General features: G+C 44.6%; 2 protein-coding genes across 3 annotated transcripts in view; both read right to left on the bottom strand.

Annotated features, from left to right (window-relative positions):
• The window catches only part of LOC118431313 (NXPE family member 3-like), a 10,567-nt gene extending 7,242 nt beyond the window's left edge, over window positions 1-3,325 (bottom strand). Inside the window, exons 1-5 of one of the 2 annotated variants that reach the window (XM_035842431.1) lie at window positions 3,177-3,325; window positions 2,891-2,955; window positions 2,159-2,351; window positions 1,396-1,543; window positions 755-927 (exon numbers count right to left, since the gene is read on the bottom strand). In XM_035842431.1, coding sequence (XP_035698324.1) covers window positions 755-927; window positions 1,396-1,543; window positions 2,159-2,351; window positions 2,891-2,955; window positions 3,177-3,265 — 668 coding nt within the window. In that variant the 5' untranslated portion in view covers window positions 3,266-3,325. The remainder of the gene's footprint in view (window positions 1-754; window positions 928-1,395; window positions 1,544-2,158; window positions 2,352-2,890; window positions 2,956-3,176) is intronic. The other variant, XM_035842432.1, reaches the window with a different exon arrangement.
• A 5,671-nt stretch (window positions 3,326-8,996) lies between these two features.
• On the bottom strand, window positions 8,997-10,145 carry LOC118431671 (pro-resilin-like). The gene is made up of 2 exons (XM_035842916.1): window positions 10,007-10,145; window positions 8,997-9,568 (listed from the first exon to the last, which is right to left on the bottom strand). Exons 1-2 carry the CDS (start codon window positions 10,143-10,145, stop codon window positions 8,997-8,999), a joined length of 711 nt encoding a protein of 236 aa, XP_035698809.1.
• Window positions 10,146-24,725: the final 14,580 nt, after the last annotated feature.

Genomic DNA, 24,725 nt, shown 5'->3' with positions numbered 1-24,725 from the left:
TACAGGTACAAGTAGCCTCATCAAGTCACTTCTGATCTTGTCCATGTTCTAAGCTATCTATAGACTTCAGAACAGATATCATAAGAATTTCACGTATCAACCCCCAAACTAAAGGCACTGAAGTTTAACAAGCACTAATTTGTGATATACACTTCCAGCAAGAAATCAAGTTCTAAGACCTTTGTAGTTTTCGAGAAGAAACATATTAGCTTAATGATGTCAGCAATGTTGTTGCTACGCAGACTTAGTCAATCAACTTTTACTAGGTGAAATTGTAAGACATATGATTCAAACGTGGTCATGGTGAACAACAAAATATTTGTATATTAGTATTAACCTGTTTTAAGCAGAGGAAAAAGTGTAAAGGATCGATTTAGTAGTAGCATAGCCATATATGTTTAACGGCTTGTTGACGATGTGTTTCATGGTATCACAGCTTGTTTTGTTCCTCCAATTGTTCACTGACAACACTACAGATAATAATATTTTACCTTAAGTCTATCATGTAATATCATAATCATATGTAGACCATGTGAGAAATGTGAACATGCAAATAAAGACGATCAATGAATTATCAAGTCTGCATGGAAAGATGGTAGGATTTATGCGATGTGTCTTTCTAAGTATTAATGAAGTTTGAGGGGGTGAGTGAGTGAGTGAGTGAGTGAGTGAGTGAGTCAGTCAGTCAGTCAGTTAGTCAGTCAGTCTGTCAGTCAGTCAGTTGACGGATATATAAATTTAGATAAATACTTACGCACTGAGGAAGGTCTGCACGAAATGTGACCATATGGAGATCACCAGGACCACGTTCTTCCCGCCTTCCAGTCCGCCAATCAGGTCCACTTCATCCACGATGTCCTTGACATTGACCGGGCTGAAGGTTTTGGCCGGGTGGCTGTGGAAGTTGAACTTGATGTTGATGTCTGTCTGTGGATAAAGGAGAGGTCATCGTCAACTAAGGTGCTTTTTTAACGGATGTGTTCAATGAAAGGCTATTTGGCCACTTCTAGGCAATGAACGAAGTTTTTTTATGGATGGGAGAAATTATTTTGCTGAAGATAGCGGTGAACACTGGTCTCGATGGCTTGAGGCTTGTATACAGGAGAGAAACAGTGATATCGCCGTCGAAAAGGTTCAAGGGTTTGGCAGTCGCCGTTGCTACTGCTGATACGTAATTCTTTAGTTGCTTAATTGGTTAGTCCGTTGGTTTTCTTTACTTTCTTATGTATCTGTAGTGTTTGCTATTTTCCTTTCGTTTGATTACACTTACTATAATGAACAGTAATTGTCTACCAATGGTAATCAATCGCAGTTAAAGGGGAACCCTCGAAAAACCTTGGAGGCTTGTAGACATGTTCTTTATGTGCAAACAAACAATAAACAAAGGTTCCTTACCTGTGGGTACCGGAGATGTAACGGTCCGAATTTCGGCGGAACGCCCTTCGGAGTCAGGTCCTTAACCGGCAGGTTTGCCTTCAGATAGTAGTACAGCTGGCGCGCTGTGGAGTCGCCTAGGATCTGTATGGTCTTACCGGCCAGGCAGCTGCGATGGGAGGGGTAGGACATATCATTGGCATAGGCTGTCTTGGAAAACAGTCAGGCGACAGAAGGGATCTGACAACCTAACTGTCTTCAAGATGAATGAAATAAAGTAGATACTTAGACTACAATAAAGGCGTCTTAAAGTCCAAGAAATGGTCTGGAAATACATGTAACAACAAAGTGGTCTTGGATAACGTCTTTAAGGTTTCCTCTCCAATTAATGTGGTGGAGTGTGTAGACTGACCAAGATATAGTGGTCTACCGGAAGGGATCATAGCATGGCAAGCGGAATGAAAGAACTGAGTTAGCAACCAGACGTGATACAACGTTTCAACATACAATTGATTATTACCTTTGCCTGAATGGCTAAGGTTATGTTTGTCATTTTGTAGCTGTATCAAACTAACAGTAACCCTATAGCCCTCACCCCAACCCAGCTTACCCCATCCACTCCATGGGCACGTTGTACTGCTTGTTCTCACACATGGTGGAGATGTACACGTCCTGGGTGGGGGTCTGGAGGGGGTCCCGGGTCTACAGGGGTGGGGTGGGGGGTATAACCTTACCCTAACCCTTTAACCCCTATTCTCTAAACCCTAACCCTACCCCTGCTTACCCCATCCACTCCATGGGCACGTTGTACTGTTTGTTCTCACACATGGTGGAGATGTACACGTCCTGGATGTAGAACCCGGCCGGGGTCTGGAGGGGGGTTCCGGGAATACAGGGGGGTCTTCCGGGAATCTGCGCCGCGCACAGCAATCTGGGAAGGCGATGGGTCTTCACACATGTCTTTATGTCTTTCCTAACTGGAGGGGGGATGTAAAATCTAATATCATTGCCGTTTTTACCTCCATGAAAAATTTAGGTATTGGTTTTTTTGAGTGTGTGTGTTAGTATGTTAGTATGTTGAGTTTGTGTATTTGTTTGGTAAACGTAGGCCATGGACAATTTTACCCCAACCCCTGATGTGTGACCTTAGTGTTGCAGCAGCAATTCCAGTTTTGTATATTTTGCCCTGGACATACTGTAGTCTTAATTTTTCGGTCGGTTGCAGATAGTTATTGTACAACGGGTTAGAATTGAATTTTCAATGACTTAGCTAGCGGCACAGGTGTGAATAGTTTCATCGGGTTCACAGAGAGCGAAGATTTTTGTACACTACTCAGTCACGTTTCGGACCGATGTTTCTTCACATTGCAGCAGCGACACCTAGCTGTAGTGTGAAGTACTGCAGCTTTCACACCTAAGCAGAGCCTTTCGGTATTGCTATGAAGAAGGTGACTGAAACATCGGCTAGTTTTTACACTAGTTGCGTAGAAAGAACTTGCTGCCAAATGTGTCTTACCGATGTCTTTAACGATGATCTTGTCTTTCCCCTTTGCTTTGATTGTCTTCTTGTAAAACGGACCACTGGTGACAAAAATGGAAAACCGTATTGGTGTTCATTTTCTATCAAAACTACGTAATTCCTTATACGGTAGCGATCGACCAATGAATTTAACGTCTTCTTGCAGATAGGGCGAAAGTCAAAATTTGATTCTGTCCTAACCATTGGACTAAGCACGTAACTATATACAAATAACATATCAACATCATCATCAACATATCAACATATTATATGAAATACGCACTTTTCATCCAGGAGACGAGCCTCATCCTTGGAGACGTTTGGGAAGTTTCCCGGTAAGAAGACGTGAGACACCCTGTCCTCACAGCGCATGTGCGACGGCTTCTCACAGAACCAGGACACGCCTGGAACGGAAGGTGAGGAAACTGGGTTTACAGATACAGAAACGTTCCTGGAAGGTTAGTGTAAATGTTCCTGGAATGTTAGTGTAAATGTTCCTGGAATGTTAGTGTAAATGGTCTGGAATTGAAGGTGAGGAAACGTTTCTTGGATTTTAGTGTAAATGTTATGGAATGCAAGTGTGAAGGCAACCAGAATATTTGTGTATTGATTCCTAATATGCCCTCCGCTGATGGAGCAAGTCAATGTCTTAGAAGATTTGCTTCTACAAACATTTTTCTATTAATTTTAAACTTAAGTCATGTGACCATTTGGTAAGTTTATGGGTATATACATATAAAATACATCACGGGATATTTACTGTATTACCCGAGGTACCAGCCCGACAACAATTCCAACATCCGTATCCGGTATTGGAACTATCGAAAAAGAAGCACTCAAAGTGCCTTCGAATGATTCGATGGAAGCCAATATGATAACAGTTATCACCCGGTCCCGAACGCCGGTATCGAACGTTATCGTGGTCAAAGTATGACATAGATATCTATATCATACCGTGTTGCTCGTTAGAATAGTCGCATAAGCTGTCCGCCGGTTGGTCCATTTTGAGATTGCACGTGACCTCCTGTTCATCATCACCTGACCGGAATTTGCTCCTGAAGCGCAGGAGGAGGGGGTAGTCACTCCTCAGCCTCCGGAGTACGGAGATCGCTTCACTCGGATGCACCAGCATGATCTGTGGGGAGGAAAGGAGAGTTACTCCGGAGGACGGACTAGGAGAGAAAAGTTACTCCGGACTAGGAGGAGAGGGTAGTCACTCCTCAGTCTCCGGAGCACGGAGATCGCTTCACTCGGATGCACCAGCGTGATCTGTGAGGAGGAAATGGAACGGAGGATGAAAGGTTTGTCACTCCCTGACCACATCTTCTCTCGGATGCACAAGAATGAGCTGTGGGGAGGAAAGGAGATTTACTCCGGGACGGAGGCGGAAAAAACAGTTACTCCGGATCAGGAGGAGGGGGTAGTCACTCCTCAGTCTCCGGAGCACGGAAACAGCTTCGCTTGGTTGTACCAGCATGATCTGTGGGGAGGAAAGGAAAGTTACTCTAGGACAGAGGAGAAGAGAATAGTTTCTCCGGAGGACAGAGGAGGAGAGGGTAGTCACTCCTCAATCTCCGGAGCACGAATATAATCTACGGGGAGGCAACAGAGGTAACTCTGGGAGTGGATGTTTTTATCTGGATGCATCAGGACAATCTTAGAACATTCGAAAACTCGTTCTTTTTTTGAGTAACTTATCTCTGAATCGTCCAAGTAGTTAGCTAACGATTTAGAAATATTACCACTGGGAGCATATATCATTCGAACCGGGAGGACTTGTTTTCTTTTGTTGTTTGTACACATGACGTAGTAAGTTGGACTAACGGTCGGTAGAGACGTGTTGTGCTACAAGAATACGCTAGGCGGCGTTCCTTACCGACACGGTCACCTCACCCGGCCAGAGCAGCTTCATGCTGGCCGTGTACGTGCCGTTCCCGTGATCCTCCACGGCCCCCACTGCTGACGTCCTGCAACAAACACGTCAGAACAGTCATAACAGGGTTTGCACTCACGTGATGATGACGTATTTGTCACGTGACGTGACTATCAATTGACTATGACGTATAGGTACAATTCGCAGCACGTCACCGGAACGTACTGCGCCTGCGCGATCCCTGGTGGTTTGGGGCTTGGTTTGGTCAACGTTGCATTGAAATACCGCTTCTTGCACAGTATATGTTAGAGACATTTTTTCATGTAAAACGTACACGGGATTTTACCCTTATATACGCACGTACTTTCTTAAATGCGGCCCTTCAGTAAACCGGGGGTTTAGCCAGGTTTAGCATGTCTATACTTTTCGCGCAGGCGCAGTACGTTCCGGTGACGTGCTACAATTCGCCATGTCGAATGCTTTAACAACGTTTTTTTTTTTAGATAATTGCAATACCATGCGATAGCAGACCAAGCAAACTCCTGTATGTTACTGTTGACAAAATATTTCCAACAAAACAATCGAAGATGATTGAAATATGATACCTATTTTCCACCGTCTGTATCTTCGCGCGCCAAAAGTCGCCTCCGAATGTCTTCTTTTGGCGCTTCTTATCAACCGCCTGGATTTTCACCTGGAAATAGAGGTCAGATGTATCTGGTCTGCATCTCAAAAGCTTGCAGTTAGTTTGGGAGGATAAGAGGAGAAATGTTCGCGGCGCTTCATTTTTCCTTTTCACCGCCAACTTACAAGACAGTTTAACAGCTAACTTAGAGCCACCGCAAACACTTCATTATCCGTTTTACATGAACTCCGTTCAAAGCTTAAACTCATCAAGTTTATCCTCGTTAGGTAACCATCAGCTGCTATAGATGGTGTCTAGGAAACAGTGTAGAGCCTTCTTTGTGAAACCAAGTCAAAATACTGGCTCTAATACATAAGCCTGCGTACAGACGTATAAGATTTGCTTCTCCATTCAAGTCATGGCGATCTTTGCAGTGAGGAGTATCTTAATATTTGAACGGAAGGTGCAAAATTCGCTAAAACAAAAGCGTCTCCTTGCGTCATTAAGCAGTACAGCCCCACCCACCTTGACCGTGTCCCCGACCCTGTACGCCCTGCGTGGATCCTGAATGGCGAACCAGGACCTTCCCGGGACCGTCGGCTGTAAAACAAAAGAGCCCCCTTGCGACATTAACCAGTACAGCCCCACCCACCTTGAGCGTGTCCCCGACCCTGTACGTCCTGCGTGGATCCTGGATGGCGAACCAGGACCTCGCCGGGTCAGTCGGCAGCTTGTAGTTCACCTTTCTCCGGGGGTGGCCAGGCGGAGACCCGCCGGAGAAGCTCGGCTCGGGACTGGGCAGAAAGTCGGGCTGAGTCGGAGGGCGCTTCGGATTTGTGGGAGTCTCCTCGGATTTTTGTTGAGTCCTCCAGCTTCAGCGCTTCGATGTCCAACACGCCGTTCTGGTGGTCACCGATGTCACCTGGGGTTAAAGTAGGAACTTGTCTCCTGGGTCGTGTAGCGTAACGGCAGTGTTTACTGTTATGGGGTGTTTATTGCCCATAACGCATGTGATATGGGGTGTTTATTGCCGATAACACACCTGTTAGGGGGTGTTTATTGCCGATAACACACTTGTTACGGATGTTTATTGACGATAACGCACTTGTTAGGGGGTGTTAATTACTGATAACGCCCCTGTTAGGGGGTGTTTATTGCCGATAACGCACCTGTTATGGGGTGTTTATTGACGATAACGCACCTGTTATGGGGTGTTTATTGGCGATAACGCACCTGTTATGGGGTGTTTATTGCCCTCCAACCTCCGGACCCACTTGTTGTCCTTATGAGACCACACGAAGTCTTTCATCCGGTCATAACGGTGGATCCCCTCCAGCACCTTCCCTCTGACGTCATGGCTGTTGTCAGGTTGCCCTTGGTTACGTCTGGAAGGGGACGCTTTTTCGCTGTGGGGTGGCTACATGTGTGTGTGTGGGGGGGTGGGGGTGGTAGAGGAATTGTCAGTATGGGCAAATCGGGTGACATGAATTAAAGATGAGGCATCGAGAATCAGCATACGCTGCCCTGTCTGTCTCTATAATGTTTCTTGTGACATTTTACCAATTAGTATTAGATTACGATGAATGATAATCAATTATGATGATACATGTATCATAAGAATAAATATCAATAATTTATTATCATTGATTGTGAACAAAGTGAAACACTACAAAAAAACTTGCAGGCGGACTATTTACTCTTCTAAAATTGCCTGTTTGCAAACAAGTAAACAAATAGATAAAATAACATAGGCTTACGTAGATAGATAGAAATTTTACTAGCAATTGCTTATAAAGATAAACACACCTTATTCCCACGGCATCTTGAACAACATGACCTTTAACCTCACCTGTCTGGTGCCGTCATATCCGGCCCACAGAGTGAAAAGCACAGCCGTGGAGATGACAGAGTACAGCAGCAGGTACAGCAGAGACTTCCGCCGTAACATCCGAACCATGTTCTACACACTTTCGTAAAAAGTAACTTTGCTTGGTTTCTAACTTTAAATGCTCAGTTTCTTTTAGTTTCGTTTGAAATATTTAGAATTATCAGATTATAATAACCACCATAATATGATGCATATAGCTGTAGGAAATAAAGTAATTCCGTGCTCGGTTATATCAGGTATACAGCCTTCCATGATGCCAGCCGCCATGTTGATGACCTTCACTTTGGTGACCTCAAATGTTCGATAAACACGCTTAGTCTCACGAGACCGACGAGCGCTACTACTACTACTAGTCTCAGCTTCGCGATGGCACTGTTAGTTGTGGTGATGTCATCAGTTTGTGGCCTCACCTCATATCAGAAGACATTTCTGAAGAGTTACCTTACGTCGAGGTCACACACGTCTTATGACTTCTTTACAACATGACCGTAGTATTGTCAGCAAGGCTGTGTCCGAAACCACTGTCGACAGGGAGATACTAACGTTACACCCCTTTCCGTCACAAGAATGCTGGATTTTGCAGGGCACATCCGCGATTGTGTCAAGAATGTCCTCAATTTGCTGTCACCAACCTGTCGCAGGTTACGACGAAGGCTAGACCGTGACGTCACAGGTCAATCCAGACGGGTTCGGAGGGGTTGGATATATCATTAAAGACCGGTCGGACGACTTGCTCGTCATGACGTCAGCCCTTTAGCCTGGTCCCGTGTAATCAGTCAGAAAAATGGCATGCGAGACTGTTAACCAAACTCGAGACGGTTTCAAATGCGCTATTTCTCCTATTATTCACACTCACGGACACGTACAGGATGTATGACCGATCCAGCCTTTTATGACATCATCTTCTGAGTGACCACGCTGAAAATGACGAATATGATCAAGCCTTTTGACTCGTGTCACTGACGAAAGACGCCGGACGGCTGTCTGAAACGTCTGACCGTTTCCAAAATCATATCTAGTTACTTTAGTAACTCATTTTTGGCGTATCTTATTAGCTGAATGTCTAATCTTCATCGACGTATCTTGCCTTTAACTATACTTGAATACGTGTCCATACCTGCATTGGCACAGCCGAAGACGCAAACCCAGCAGTGACACGACTTTGCTGCGGTGCACGAAAGACTGGTTCGTAGTTAATTATCTTCATTATGCCAGGTAATGATGAAGGACTAATCAAATGTCCTTGGTGTGACCTTTGTCATAATATACCGTTTGCCTCAAAGGCCGTGTTTTGCATAACTAGCTGTATACGTGTATATTCTTGCGGACAAAATGATTTGAGACGCTGTGAATGGATGTCTGTTGTTCTTCTTGCGTAAATCTTAGAATGTGGATATGTCTGTAAAACGTAGGACATGTTCGATTTTGGGCACAAGAATTCCAGTGCGGAAAGCACCTTCCGCACTGGACACCGAGTGCTGAGAGAGGAACCCGTGAATTCGGTAGTTTTGCGTTCGTGAAGAAGGATAGGTCAACAGCAGGTTTTAACCGATACTGAGTTTTAGTCATTTGCAGTATACAGAATTAGTATACAGTGCAAGACAACATTATTGACAAGTGTGACAAGGGACTCTTCTAAAAGAACTGCTATGGAATACAATCTGAAAACAGATCTAGGCTTTCCGTGTTTGACTTTTTCTTGCAGTAGAAACGAAGTTTAGCTCTTTTCTTTGCAATGCTTGCCATCTCCGTTCTCTTCTCGTATAAAATCCTGATCCATCCCGGGAAACTGGGCGGACTTGAACGCCCTCCCGCCTCGTATCGAACCCCGACCCAACCCGGGCACCCCGGCGGGCCCACCTGCCCTCCCATCCCGTATCAACCCCCGGGACACCCCGGCGGGCCTACCTGCTCTCCCGCCCCGTATCAACCCCCGGGACACCCCGGCGGGCCCACCTGCCTTGCCACCCCTTACAAACCCCCGGGGCATCCCGGGCACCCCGGCGGGCCCACCTGGCCTCCCACCCCGTACAAACCCCCGGGACACCCCGGTCACCCCGGCAGGATCGTCTGCCCTCCCACCCCGTAAGAGTCCCCGGGACACCCCGGGCACCCCGGCGGTCCCGCCTGCCCTGCCTCCCCGTACGAATCCCCGGGACATCTCGTCTCTCAGCTCCTGCCTCTCGATGTAGATCTCGTGGTATCTCTCCAGCGCAATGTCCTCCTGCTCCGACCGGACGAATTTCAGAAGCAGGAAGAGTAAACTGCAGCCGTAAAACGTCAGCACACCTGAAGGAAAGGTATTATAAAGGCATGATGAAAGGTAACATAAAGGTATTATAAAGATATTTTGAGAAAGCTAAAACTTATCCTATTGCGACACTGAAATAGCTCCCGGAACGTGACATTGGAGATACGTGACTGCAGCAACGAGTCGTAGATGCCAGATAACCTGTGTCTTCCCCGTCTCTGTAACCTGTGTCGCCCCCCGTCTCTGTTCGGTGAACAAGGTTGACGTAGTCAGCTGTCAGTTCACAGATCATAATATTGCACAACATTGGACCTGAATCTGACATTTATATAGTCTATGATGCATTTACCTATTTGCACATTGTAAAGATAACATTCTAGAGGTTAGATCCAATGTCTGTCACTGTAGCCTGTTTTGATCTTCAAGTGAAAACAAACAAACAAACAAACAAACAAACAAACAAAAAACAAACAAACCTATAATGTAGAGTAGAACACTCGGATCCGCTGGTACGTAGTCTCCTGATGCGCGTGCGCAGAGGGTCCCGTTCCGCGTCAAGTTGAAGCCCTCTGGGCACATCGTCTCGTTCGACACGTCATAGAATTCCGTATCCATGGAGACCGTTGCCATGGAGACGTTGAGTGGCTGTGGAAGTCTCCCCATCCTTGTGTTGCGTGAGTGTTCACAAAACAGTCGGTAGAAGCTGTGAAAGCTGCTGATATGTCTTCTGTGACGTTAGAATCACAAGAGGTATGGTGATTTCCCCGACACAATGAACCTGTAAATACTGTACGTAGCGTCTGTCTGTCCTCTCTGTCACGACCAGTGGAAGATTGGCTCTCCGGGGAGCACCACTGACCTAAGGACACACCAGTCCCATGCCTTCTCCTTTAGCACTCGATGACCAACGTCCCGCTATCACTATATATGTTCACCAGCTCCAAACGCGGCAACGTCGCAAGCAAATCTTCATTAAAAGAACATTCGTCTGAAATCCCTACACAACACCGACACAAATAGCTAGGGCTGGCCCGAAGTCCTAAGAACATACCAGTCCCATGCCTCCTCTTTCAGCACTCCATGACCAACGTCCCGATATCCTTACCGATGTTCAACAGCTCCTACCGCGGCAGCATCGCGGACAATTCTTCATCAGAACACCCTTCCCGTCCAACCGGAGACTGAGATGTGAATCTGAACCAGGATACGATGTGGGTCTGCTGTGGAAGGGTTCTCGTGTGTCACCAGACAAGTACCAAATCTTCATCAGAACACCCCTCCGTGTCACCGGAGGCTGAGGCGTGGATCTGTGCCAGGATGAGATGAGGTTCTGTACCAGGATGATGAGGTTCTGTACCGCGGACCAGGAAGCAAGTCTCCCGCGTAATCCACCCAGTCGGCCCTGCTGATACACGCAGTTCGTCTTGTCACATGGCGGGAGAAACATCGTCTGTCACAGCGGCCTGTTTCAGCCCCAAGCAGATGTCAGTACGGCTTGGTTTGTAGGGAAACCCATCCTTCATTTCTAGCAACTCGCTTAATTTTCAGGACAATGTACAAGCTGTTGTGTTTCACACGTATTTTGTTGTCGTTCTAATGGCCTGCGTTACTAGGGGGAAGACGAAGAGCTAAATCCTAGCCATACTCGGCTTAAGTATTAGTTATGTCTGCCAGGTTGGCCACATTGTCAGTATTGGATATCCATTATACCAAGAGCGTACTGTTTTTTACATTTTACGTAAACTTTAACAGATGTACCATTCAGCTCAGTGCTTTACGCGTGTATTTGCTGTCGTTTTGTGTGATGTGCGGTGTTACCTCTTTACCTTCCTCTATCTGCTTGGAGATTTATCAGTATAAAGGCGTAAGTGACTTTTTTTGATACATCGCACATTAAGGTTTGGCGCCTGGTTGTGACGTCATGACGTCAGGCTGACGCTGTGAGGAGAGTGATCTATAGAAAGGCTCAGCTTAAGTGTGAGAACCGTTAATCCTGACATTAATCTCTCACGCAAAGGATTAGCACCTGTTGATCTGGATCTATCACGTCCTAATCGTGCCGCTGACACTAATGCTCATGACGTATTGCCAATAGGTTCTCATCATTAACCGTTGGCCATTCAGTGCGGGCAGCGGGGATGTGGTTTCCCGAGAATATAGCCAAGCACATAGGGCTACCTCTACTTTTACTCCCTGTCGCTAATTCCGGGATATTGGTGCTTAGTTTAAGGGAAACTCAGTTGATTTTGTTACATATTCTATTTACAGATTGTATAGGAATTTGTTTCTTACATTTCATTTTTTTGGTACCTGTATTGTACGGACTTTGGGAAGAAGAATGGTGAAATGATATATAACTTTATCACTAATAGAGAGCCAAATAAAGCAAAATAATAGAAAAAAACACTCGCAATGGAAGATGGAAGACTTATGTTGATGGCATTGCTGCCCCTACGGCCGATGAGGCTATGGGACCGGTGAGGTGAGTCGAATGTTGGTCATTCGTCATTTTGAGAGCGCATGACCATGTGCTGTTCTCAAGAAATTGACCAAACACACCAGATCGTCACTAGTCTTAATGATAATTGTGTTGGGTTCATTAACATCAGAGGTTACCAAATTCCCTTTTCAATGGAAGTGGAAGAGGAATAGCTGACAGTCCTTGTCCCTGGTGCGGAAGGATCGTTGTCTGGTTTCAGGGTAACACGCAGTTGGTAATTCGTTATCGGGCCCGGGAATTCGGTCAAGCATATCGGATTAACCCCACACTTCCTGATACGTGTGTTTGGTACTTTAATCTGCAGAGGTCTGATATCTACTCTTTCCTATTGTCACGGATGAGGAATGACTGATAGTCCCTGTCCCTGGTGCTGAAGAATCTCTGCGCGGCTGAAGCGCAACACGCGATTTTTCTTTCGTCATTCAGGGACGTAAGAGAATTATGTATGGGCCTCTAATGTCACCGCGTCACCCCCAAATCGTCGTGGTATTATCAGAGCGTTGTGGGTCCTTTTTCTTGTTGGAAGACCGGCACCGGTCATATGGATGAAGACTACGGGTAATAACATGAAGAGAGACATTGGCCAGGTGTGTTTTAGAAGTAGCTTGGACCTAAATCTGTTAGAAAATGTAAACCCATCATGTAGAGTTACTGTATGTTGAAATGAACGTCGGAAGGATAACGACAGGAGAGACAATTCGAAATTGGTCTGACTCCGAGACAAACATGCATTAGATTATGTGAAGGGTTTCAATTCAAGGGTCCATTATTGCCATATTGGAGAGATCAAAAGCCCCGCCCTATCTACTTTAAACATTATTGCAAGGGAAGTTTTTCAGCTTCTGCAGAAATTCCACCATCCGCTAGATGTCCCCACTGCCACGTATCACCACTTGATTACTTTTACATTTTCATTCATATTGGTGCGACAAAGGGTATGTGCTAAGGACCATATAAGGGCATCCCAAGAATCTTGGAATCGTAAATATACCAATACAATGTTCTCCAGTGGGATACAAAGTGATTTTCATTCCTTTTATCAAAAGCAAGTATGCAGGCCTACAAATATACCATTACATACCTAACGCTTATGAGACACCAGCCATACATTTAACACTCTAATAAGCTTAGACAATGCACATATCCTAGGCTGTGAAACATCTCCCACAGCGCGACACCTCAGCACCTGATCCCACTTAGTCTAACATCATCCTGACAGCTTCATGCTGTTTAATGGCTTGTCTATAGATGAAATTATCACGGTTTGTGGCTTCTTGTTTACTACCCCTTTACACTAGATGCTGCAACCGCACTGCAATTGCTGAAATACAAAACATTACGCTCAACGAGTTTTATATTTCATAGACATAGAACGATTTTGATTATGTCTGTTGTCTTTTACATCTTTAGTTAGATTTCAATTATATAATCAAGGGTCAGAAAAATCCAAATGTGGTCGCCGCCCGGTTCCTCAGTTTTCACCGTCCGGTCTCTCAGCGGTCGCCGTCAGGTGAAAAGGGAGCCTCTTAATGGTTTCCAGTAGATGAAGTTTACGGCGTGCTCTATATGACATACTCCTGGGACGTCATCAAACGTCGTTACGGGTTCCCCAGGCAGCGATATCAGGTAATGGCGGCACAATTAACGTGACAAAAGACGGCACATTAAGGCGTGCGTCTAACACGGGGATTAGTGATGGGAATCTAGTCTCCAAGCAGATATGGGGTGTGGATTGGTTTGGTTTGGTGTTTTCTCTGTCACGCAAGGACCCCAACATCCTAGAGGTAGTAGTAGTACGCCAAACAGCAGATACTCAAGCAACTGGATGCGATTCGATCCATGTCCAAAATCATGTCCAGTTGCTTGATCGATGATGAGTAACTGTTATTTGGCGTATCATATTACCTGTGTGTCAAACCTTCATCAACTTGCTAGGGCATGCTAGTACTGCTTGAGCTAATTGCTTCCAATACCTGGACATTAGATTCTGTTTTAGTTCGATTTAGATTAAAGTGACTAATCCTATGACAGATGTAATGGCGGCACAAGTAACGCGACAAAAGACTGCACATTAAGGCATGCATCTATCTAGGGGAACATGGCGGGAGTTAGTGATGGGAATCTAGGCATTTCCAAGCAGGTGGTGGAAGGGTAGATTGCAACTTTCTCTCCGATGCAACATCTCCCAATAGAACACATAATTGTATGCCTGAACTGTACATTCCTTGGAGGAGGTCGGTAGAGAATTCTACACTGTTCATGTTGACAGGTGAGATAAGTCAGGTGTTATTGACTGTGTTACGACGGGTGAGTTAATATGGGTATTGCTGTTTTTTTCTGACACGCAAGCACCCAAACTTTTGCCAAATGTGACATCATAACATCTGCTTGGAGACTAAGACTTGAGCTGCAGCTCATCGGTAATACCTCGACTTTATGAGTCAATTTAGTTTAGTTCATTTCTTATATCAAAGTTTGTTGTTCAATGCCAAATCCTGGCACAGATGTTTCAGGATAATGAATACGAAAAAATGGTCCGCCTATTTGCATATGGAAGACAGCACGGCAAATTGACTATCATATAGCGTGACTGTTATGGTGATAATGTTTTAATGAAATACGTAGAACGCCTCACTTAATCATCAGTAAGCCATAGCTCTGCATCAAGCCTGTTACCTCACCAGGAGTAAGTGGGTGATATGTATAGTAGGAACTTAATTTGCATCTGGCAGACTTGATTATCTGAATTCTGGCTGACTCAGAATGCCTTAGATATATCAAAAAGTTAACGACTTAAAGCGAAATAGAGGAAATTATACTTTTGTTGACCATTCATGATATACGAACGACTTGATAATCGCAGAAACCGTTTCAGAAGTACACCTTCGTACAGTGTTGCTTGGATGGCCGTTTTAGGATCTCTGTTTAAAATGTGGTTATGGTTTTGTCCATTTTCCCCTGCCATAAGCGAGGAGGCGGTCACCTGCATATTCATATGCATTGAGAGAAAACTGAACCTCGATCTCCATTCAGTATTAGGAATAATGTAGACCTGTTTATTTTCTGCATGGTGCTGGTATTAGCTTATGACGACCCATGCTTCAGTTAAGCCCACTGGAGCACATCGTTACAATGAGGGCTTTTATTCATCTTTTGTTCATTAATCGATATTTAGGCAGAGACAAATGTGCGACGTTTTGGTTAATTCCTGGCGCTGTTCCCTGCCATATCAGGTTACACCAGAACATATCGGGTTACAGCAGAACAGACGCGCAGGACGCAGGAGAACGACCAATCACAAAAAGTCAATACTCGTCATGCAAACCGCCGTAATTACCCAATTACCTGAATAGCGCAGCGAACGCGCCGAACTGTTAACACATTACCCGTGCCTAGGTGTTAACACATTACCTGCCCCACGCCGAACTGTTAACACATTACCTGTTCCTAGGTGACGGCTCAGGGTAGAAGTCAGAGTGGCGTCGTGTGGAGTAACTGGTAGAGCGTTCAGCTCGGAATCTAGAGGTCCCGTGTTCGATACCCACTAGTGCACTGTGCCCCCGACGTTGTGCCCTTGGGAAAGGCACTTTACACGATCTTCCTCACATCACCAAGGTGTAGAAATGGGACTTCGGTCGGGGGGTAAAAGAAAAGACTACCTTTATCTTCTTTCTGTACTGTGTATGTGGCACTGTTGACATTTGTTACTAACTTGACCGTAGGGCCACATTGTTCTCGTCTGTCCAAAAAGCAAATAAAGAAAAAAATAAGAATCTGGATTCTTACAAGGCAAAACCTGTGATGTTTAGTTCACAAAATGGTGGTGGTTTCATTACAGCTTCTTGATGATCACCGTCAAGGTGGCGGGTACTTAAGTAGGATTCGAATAATCTCCAAGCAGATCTTGCGTGGCATTAGACAGTATCATAAGCTGGGGAAGGAGTTTATGATACTGTCTTATGCCACGCAAGAGCTGCTTCGAGATTAGGATTCGAACTCAACTGGAATCCAGACCAAACCTACGGTCTTGAGATCATAAAACTAACTTACATGTATATTCAAGATCACTCCACGGGCGCACAGGTGGTAATCATGTTACTTTCTCCGTGCAAAGCTGACTGGGGTTCCTCAGGTAGAAAGAAAACTGCACCGGGTTATTTACAGACAAAATCCATGAAGTTTAGTCTACAAAACGATTCCCTTCACTGGTTTTCAAAATCATATTTGTGTTTTCATTTCTATAAGAACAACCCCCGGGCTCACCGGTCAGGGTAATCAAGTACACGTGACTCCCTCTAGATCTGCTCCAAGGTAACTCGAGTGTCTCCGGGAATAAATCAATGCTGACTTAATTCATTACAGGTAAGTCTACAATCGTGATGTCACGTAAAACCCTCGTCATGTATTCAGACCCTGTTTGAGATTGAAGCACAATGAATCGCGTTTCTCCAGTAAATCGCATATCTCCAGGAATAAATCAATGTTGATTTATCTGATTACAGAAAAGTCTACGATCTTGATGTCACGTAACACCCTCGCCAATGATTCACACCCGGATGGCCCTGCTTGTGATTGAAGTCCAGTGAATCGCGTTTTCCATAAGATCAGCGCCTTATTCCTGAGCGGCGGGCTGGGTAATCAGGGTACAGGATGGAGGTCGCGCCCTCTGTCAGACATAGACGGATGGTTCCGGGAATTGACGTGAACAAACCTCGAGAGTTCCGGGAATAGTTTTCCGTAGACTGGATGATTCTCGGTATTGATATAAAAATACAACCTCAGATGCTGACAAAGTGATGGAGAATGTAAGGTTCTTACGGCAATTGGCACAAACAAACTTGGAAAATTCTGGGAATGGGTTCCTGGTAATCTGCACGATTCTCGGAATTGATGTCTGTAATCCTGGATAGTTCCTGGAATTCATGTGAACAGTCATCGCATCTAAAACCCTTCCAGAGTTTAAGTAGATGTTAAGCCTTAAAGAGTTTAACACTTTCGATCCATGTTCCATGAATTTCTTATTTTCGACTTTCCCGTAATTCGATGGCTCCGGGAATGGATTCCTACAAACCTGGATAGTGGCTTTAGTGCCAGAAATCGATGTCTATAAACTTTTATGGTTCCTGGAATTGGCGCCTGCAAACCTCGCATCTTAAATGTTAACAAACTCTAGGAGCAGCTAATATTATCGCATCTTGCAAAGGGAAGAAATAGTCTTTGGGTTGTTGAGGTCAGGCTTCGTTGTTTTCATGCATCCCGTAAATCAGCCGGATGAGGTTAATTTCCTACTGGACCTCGTTGTTCAACCTTAACAACACGACTAGTGTTGTGCTGAGGATAATCAGGGTCAGAGATGGGGTCACGCCCTCTGTGAGACACGGATGGATGGTTCCGGGAATTGGTGGGAACAAACTGGAGATTTACGGGAATGGGGACCCGGATAATTCCCAGAACTGATGCCTAAAACTGGATATATATAATTCCTAAAATTGATGTCTGAATTCTCAAATACTAGCAATTGGGTAAGCGAGAATGTAAGATTCCCATACTTGTACTATATAAACGAATCTTTTTCAGGTTGTTCGAACGTTCATGGTTTGTCGATAACTATACGTTATAGGAATGGATAAATCATGAACAATCTCCACATACCGTTATTGGTGTCTGTAATCCTATATTTATGACTGTGACGTAAATATCTACAAGACTTGCAACGAATCGAAGGAAATGTTTAGCAATCTTACATTTTCTTTAAGAGAGGCATGCTGATAACTTCGGGCTTTCTTGTTGTCAAGGTTCAAGCCATTCGTCTTATAGGAGCGCAGTAGTTGCAGTGATAATTAGGGTACAGAGATGGAGGTCACGCCAGTTTGTGCGGCACGGCTGGATGGTTCCGGGAATGGATCGTTCCGGGAATGGATGTTTAAAAGCCTTGTTATGTGAGACTTTGGTCAGGCAAGTAGGCTCCGAAGGGATGTGAAGTTATGGAAATTGATAAATCACGAACAATCCCCACATGCCGTTAGTTAATGATGTCTGTAACCCGTTATATGACTGTGAGATGAATGTCTACAAGACTTGCATCTCAACCTAGCAACGAATCAAAAGAAATGTTTTAGAAATCTTAGGCATTCTTACAATGTCTTTAAGTTCGAGCTTTCTTGTTGTCAAGGTTCAGGCCATTCGTCTTATAGGTGCAGTAGTTGTAGCGATAATTAGGGTACAGAGATGGAGGTCACGCCCTTTATGGCTGGATAGGTCCGGGAATGGATCGTTCCGGGAATGGATGTTTACAAACCTTGTTATGTGAGACTTTGGTCAGGCTGTAATAATATGAATAAAATAGGCTCCGAAAGCGTGTGTAACGTTGAACACTGGGTGATTCTCATGTTGTTTATTGACTTTATTCCGTGCCTCTGACGATGTTATGTGAGACTTTGGATGGATTGATATAACTTTAGGGGGCGTGTGAGATATTGGACACTCAGGGTGAGTCTTATGTTGTTTTATGACTTAACTCCCTGTCTCTGACGATGCTTTAGGAACTTTTATTGTCAAAGCAATTTACTTCATTTTACTAGTACTCCATCTACACTTCACGTCCACTGGCAGAAACCACGCGCTCACAAACACAGGGGGGAGGAGAGAGAGAGAGAGATGGAGAGAGAGAGGGAGAGAGAGAGGGAGAGAGAGAGGGAGAGAGAGAGAGAGAGAGGGAGGGAGGGAGAGAGAGGGAGAGAGAGAGAGGGAGGGAGAGAGAGGGAGAGAGACAGAGAGAGAGAGAGAGAGGAGGGAGGGAGTGATTAGATATAGATAGATAAAAGAGAGAGAGAGAGAGAGAGACATTCACGAGGGTTAGCATGGGCGCCTCTGCTTTACGCTTAATTAAGAAGAACGCCTACGCCTGTGTCAAGGAAGACAATTCCGTAAAGTTTTGTCGTCTCGCTACCAATTTCGTGAGTAAGACGCATTTCCTCACGAATTACGGGAAATCAAAATAGATTGCCTACGCCTTCCAGGAAAAACGGCATACAGGCCCTCACACGCAGACGGAGAAGCTGAACACATTACTTCACTCACTTGGAGTGCATTAAAGAATCACCCTGGGATCCGGTTCAGCTAATAGATATTACAGGCCGGCCGAGAATGATGCTCCGGCAATTGGGAGCTATAGGAAAAATGATGGTAATTACCTGTTGACGTGCGCTATCTTGTAACGACATCAGTTAGACCATGCAGAGCTGGGATAGTAGCGGGAAGCCGGTCTGTAGTTTAGTTCAGTAGCAGCCGGCTTTTCCACAGGGTCGGGATTTAACCAGCGGGACGCCGGCGGTGCCATTTGGGCCATTTATTCCACTTGCCGGTTCTCAGAAGAATTAAAACAGATAATGCTGTACTGAAAGACCAAGCAGATCTATCGGTGGCAAGGCATGTCCAAAGGGCTGCCCCAATACCATTTGCGGGTTCTTACCTGTACAATTGCCTATTATTAACAACGTATGTAAATGATCCATATCAGAATGAGAATTAGGCTTTCCTCCCAGCTCCCTCTTTTCATATAGACCTCCTCCTGAATCCTTGCCAAAGATGAGAACCAAGGCAACCATTTGGTGCTCCGCCCGGAGGTACCATTCACCCCATAACCAGGAGGAAATGGAAGGATTAAGAATTAATGCGGAAGTGGATGGAGAACAGCTTGAGCCAGTCCATCGTTAACCTTACAGCTTGTCGTGTATTAGAGGGGGGGGGGGGGCATGGGCTTCGGTACATTATAAGTTTTTTGTTGGCACGCTCTTGTAAGCTCATCAAACTCTCAAATGAAGTTCCCAATTCATCTGTTGCTTCATAGAGTGGCTATACAAGAATTTAGCAGAAACTGAAACTAAAATTATGTAACGTTTTGTTTTCTCACCATCCACCACATCTGCATTGAATGCCTAACGGATTTAGCAAAACAATAAGCTTTTCATCGGAATCGGAGACATTTTCGTACCCTTTGAGGAACGTAAGTGTGATTCCACAGGCTCACTCCATCTCAAAATGAAAACTGAATGGTACCTCAGGCTGCATTACCCTAGCACACAAAAGCGGTCTCCCGACACTTAACTATACGCTTTATTCGCGGGTTTGTATTTAGATCGCAGCTTATCATCGAAATTGGAAACATTTCCTGACCATCAAAGCGCAATTCCGTTGGCTGCAATTCCGTTCCCTTGAAAATGAAAACATCACGTTGACCATGCTGTACTTATGTTCGGTCAACCGTACATATCCCATCACTCAGGGTGCAGTTTGCTATATAAGGAAACACTGCTTCACTGTCCTGCTCTCCTGGGGTCACCGTGAGGTCAAGCATGTTCTGCTGAACGTCAATATCAAACATACCATATTAGGCAGTGTGATTGATGGGTCTGTCGGACGCCCAGGGTTTACGGTTGTAGTTCAGACACGTTTGGCATTCTAACGGGCTTTGGGCTCTCTGTGGACTCTCATGGTTTAAACATGTGACATTTTCTTACTGGAGAAGTTCGCTTTGAGTATCAGTATCGCACATACAACATCAGACAAGGTGATAGATGATTCTGTAATACTAACAGGGTTTATGGTAGTTGCATATGCCATTCTATCGGGCTTTGGGCTGCTGAGTACATTCTTGGTAAATCTTTGGACACCTTATCGTACAAGTACACACAGGTTGCTGAACTTTGCTGAATATCACTATGCAATGTCATGTTTTGTGATGGGTGAGTCTGTAGCACGACTAGGTTTTGCGACTGTGCGATGGTTGCAATGACATATTTGCCATTTAAACGGGCCTTTTTGGCTGCTGAAGACACCAAAGTACTTAGTTGTTCAGAAAGGTTCCTGAACTTGTTGAATGTCAGTATCATATTTTGCGACGGATGGGTCTGTAGCAAGACTAAGGGTTTGCGACTTTGTGGTGATTTTAACGGCACATTTGTGATTCTCATGGGCGTTTGGCTGCTGCAGACATTCATGTGTAATTAAAAAAATAAAACATTGGCTCCGTTTCAAAGCTTGCTGATCATCAATATCACACATACAGTCATACTGATACATGGATCTGTTGAACGTTGTAGAAACGGCCTTTATATCGGGTTTGGGCTGCAGACACTCATGGTTAAGATATTGGGCATTTTACTGCTACAAAGAGCTTGCTGAATTTCAATTCCATACATACTATATCAGGAATAGTGACGGGCCGTATGTAGGATCGTCAGGTTTTTAGTTGTTAAAACGACGCATTCACCATTCTATCGGGCTTGGGTTGCTACAGACACTCATATTGGACATTCCTACTTATACTGACTGTGTGCTGACCTTCACTTTAATATCAGGTATAGAGACGGATCGGTCTGTAGGACCACCAGGGTTTTGGTCTAACGGGGTCTGTACTTGTACGGTTATAGACACTTATTGGTCTCCTTTAAAAGCCTGAAGATCGTGCTGATGATTTATATCACACACGCGAGGCCCTTTGTGACCGACTTGTATATTTGGGTTCAGGAGAGCTAAGACCATGAGTAATGGTATAAGATTAATCAAAGTAGCGGACCCTTTTGTTGTGAGTAAGCGTCGAAACATTTCGTCAAAAGATTAACCAGGCTATACTAAAGACGCTTCAGCGCAAGAAATGATAAATGCAATACATTATGGTAAATCCCTCAAGCAATTTCTCGCAGTAATTGGATCAGCTATTTATAAGAGTTAAGAATGAAAATTATGGTGACAATTCAAGTCAGCGGTGAGCAGATCTGGTTACACATAACGTTATCGTAGCTGCAGGATTCAACTTAAGAAAACAACAGCACAAACGACATGCACTAGCTGAAATTGTTGCTAATACATTATTTCATTTACAGCTATCAAACTACCACCTCTTAGCACGATAACGAATGGTTTGAACCTTTATCATGCTAAGCGATAAATGCAATACATTATGGTAAATCCCTCAAGCAATTTCTCGCAGTAATTGGACCAGCTATTTATAAGAGTTAAGAATGAAAATTATGGAGACAATTCAAGTCAGCGGTGAGCAGATCGGGTCAAACATAACGTTATCGTAGCTGCAGGACTCTGGCAAATAATTTTTAGGAAACAACTACACAAAGGATGTAGCTGAAAATGTTGCTAATCATTCTTTTATTTACAGCTATCAAACTACTGAGTAATCTGTAAAGTTTATACATGAATTTCTGGGGCTAAAGATTCGGATAATGCCCAGCTACTCCAGGCGTTTATATGACGAACAATTTTATCCCCGTTTAGCACTATGAGAAGAATGGTCGTCCCGCACATTTACAGCATTGCTCTTGGTCCCACTTGGTCTCTAGATCAGACAACTTGATACAAATGGTGCAGTGTGACTGTGGTTCTGGTCTGAAGGTTGACAACCATGTCTCAAGAACTTCGGAGCACTGTTAAAAGAAATTCATCAACCGTTTTAACGTTGGGAGCAGCAAGGTCGCCCGAGCTAACAGCTTCAGAACGAGATCAATACGGAGCAAACAAAGGACTTATTGGAACACTGCCGGGGTCGTGTCTGAATCTGCACGCTACACAATATATCCCATTTGCCTCCTGACCTCTGGCGCCTTTAATACTCTAACCTCTACAGACTGTACTGAGCACGATTGAACAAACTGTAGAGCGTACTACGTGCTGCTACTTTTCGTCTCCATCTGTGAATTTGCTCACATCATTGCTCATTAGGAGGTCTGTACAGTTTCCTAAACGTTCGGAATTTTTTTTTTACAAATTTATACAAAAAGCGGTTTCTAGGATTGTCACGTTTTCACATAGGTATAACAGTAGTTTCTAAAGATTGTGACATCTTACAACAGGTGCAAACACGCTTTGAAGTGTATTACAAACTATACAAGATTGCTACATACAGGTGCAACTCCATACCATTTAACCGGTATAAAAGCGGTTGCTAAGACTGTCACACCTAGCTACAGTTGCAAAAACGGTTTTAAAACTGTCGCACCTTAATACAGATCAATCAATGATCAGATGCAAAACAGTCACATACCTTTTACAGACAAAACCCAGCACACAGTCCCTAATTATGACACACCTTTATACACATAAAAGACACACTTCTTAAGACCTCCATGCCTTCACACTGGTTCGAAATCTGTCCTTAAGATCGTCACACCTTGATACAGGTAAAAAAAATCAGTCCTTACGACTGCCACATACTTACACGTAAGAGCAGTAAACAGACTCTTAGTCTGACACACCTTTATACAGGTACAAAATCAGACCTTAAAACCTTATTTAAGACCGCCATACTTTTATACAGGTACAAAATGAGACTTTAAGCCCGTCCCAAATTCCTTTCAGACAGGCACGTCGAAGGCGTACACCCCAAACATTCTGACTTCTCTTCTCTTCTTAAGACAGTCCCACATTCAGACGGGCACGTCGAAGGCGTACACCCCGGACGTCCTGACCTCCCTCCTTCCCTTTAAGACATGTCACACCTTCACACGGGTACAAAATGAGTCCTTAAAACCGTCGTACCTTTCTTTACATAGGTACAACATAAGTCTTTCAGATTGTATAAAATCAGTCCTTAAGTTGAGACAGTCCCACCTTCAGACTGGCACATCAAAAGCGTACACCCCGGACGTCCTGACCTCCCTCCTCTCGCGGGTGAAGTCCCGCCGGGTCCGGTCCCGCAGCATCTCCCGCTTCACGAAACTGTCGTAGTAGTTCTCCATCTGAAGGTCCTCTCGTTCTGACTTGATGTACTGAACTAGGAGTAGGAGGAGGCTGGAAGCGTAGAATATCAACACAACTGGAGGAGATGAAGAACAGTAGTGTTAAAACGCAAGCTGTACTGAAACATACTTTGGGAAACCAACATAGATATCCCCAACACTGGGACACCGAAGTAGTTCTCCATCTGCAGGTCCTCACGTTCTGACTTGATGTACTGGACCAGGAGGAGGAGCAGGCTGGACGCGTAGAAAATCAGCACAACTGGGGAAGATGAAGATCAGTAGTGTTAAAACATTGGAGTTAATACACTAATAGCACTAAATACCGTAGTAGTTCTCCATCTGAAGGTCCTCCCGCTCCGACTTTATGTACTGAACCAGCAACAACAGCAGGCTGGACGCGTAGAATATCAGCACAACTGGAGGAGATAAAGAACAGTAGTGTTTAAACGCTTGCTCATACTTAGGGAGACCAACAGAGATATCCCCAACACTGAGACACCGAAGTAGTTCTCCATCTACAGGACTTCACGTTCTGACTTGATGTCGTGGACTAGGAGGAGGAGGAGGCTGAACGTGTAGACTATCAGCACAGCTGGAAGACAGCAAAACAGTGGTGTTAAAACCGGGACATTGGAGTAGTTTACTATGTGCTAGATCTTCCATTCGGACTTAAAATGGTCAAAAGAAAGCAGCAAGATCAGGATGGACGCGTAGAATATCAGCTAGAGGAGAGAGAGTGGGAGGAGAGGGAGAACAAGACAAAACATCAGCAACACTACTGGGTAACACGATACAACTGAAGCACTGGAGTAGTTCTTCATCTTCCAGCTCCGACACATTATGCTTCACAAAGAGCAGGAGGCTGGGCTTACAGAGAACAGCACAATTATAACTGGCACACACACACACAGGGAAGATCTCAATACACAGCTCATTGACATT

Source organism: Branchiostoma floridae, chromosome 15 (assembly GCF_000003815.2).
Source record: "Branchiostoma floridae strain S238N-H82 chromosome 15, Bfl_VNyyK, whole genome shotgun sequence".
Lineage (NCBI taxonomy): Eukaryota > Metazoa > Chordata > Leptocardii > Amphioxiformes > Branchiostomatidae > Branchiostoma > Branchiostoma floridae.
The sequence above is the reverse complement of the archived record's forward strand: the minus strand, read 5'-3'. Positions and strand labels throughout refer to the sequence as shown.

Bases quoted from the DNA above. Each gene is read 5' to 3' on its own strand.
- LOC118431671 (XM_035842916.1), bottom strand. From the start codon at position 10,145: ATGGATACGGAATTCTATGACGTGTCGAACGAGACGATGTGCCCAGAG. The intron at 9,569-10,006 runs GTTTGTTTGTTT...CCTTTCCTTCAG, and splicing joins TGTTCTACTCTACATTATAG to GTGTGCTGACGTTTTACGGC.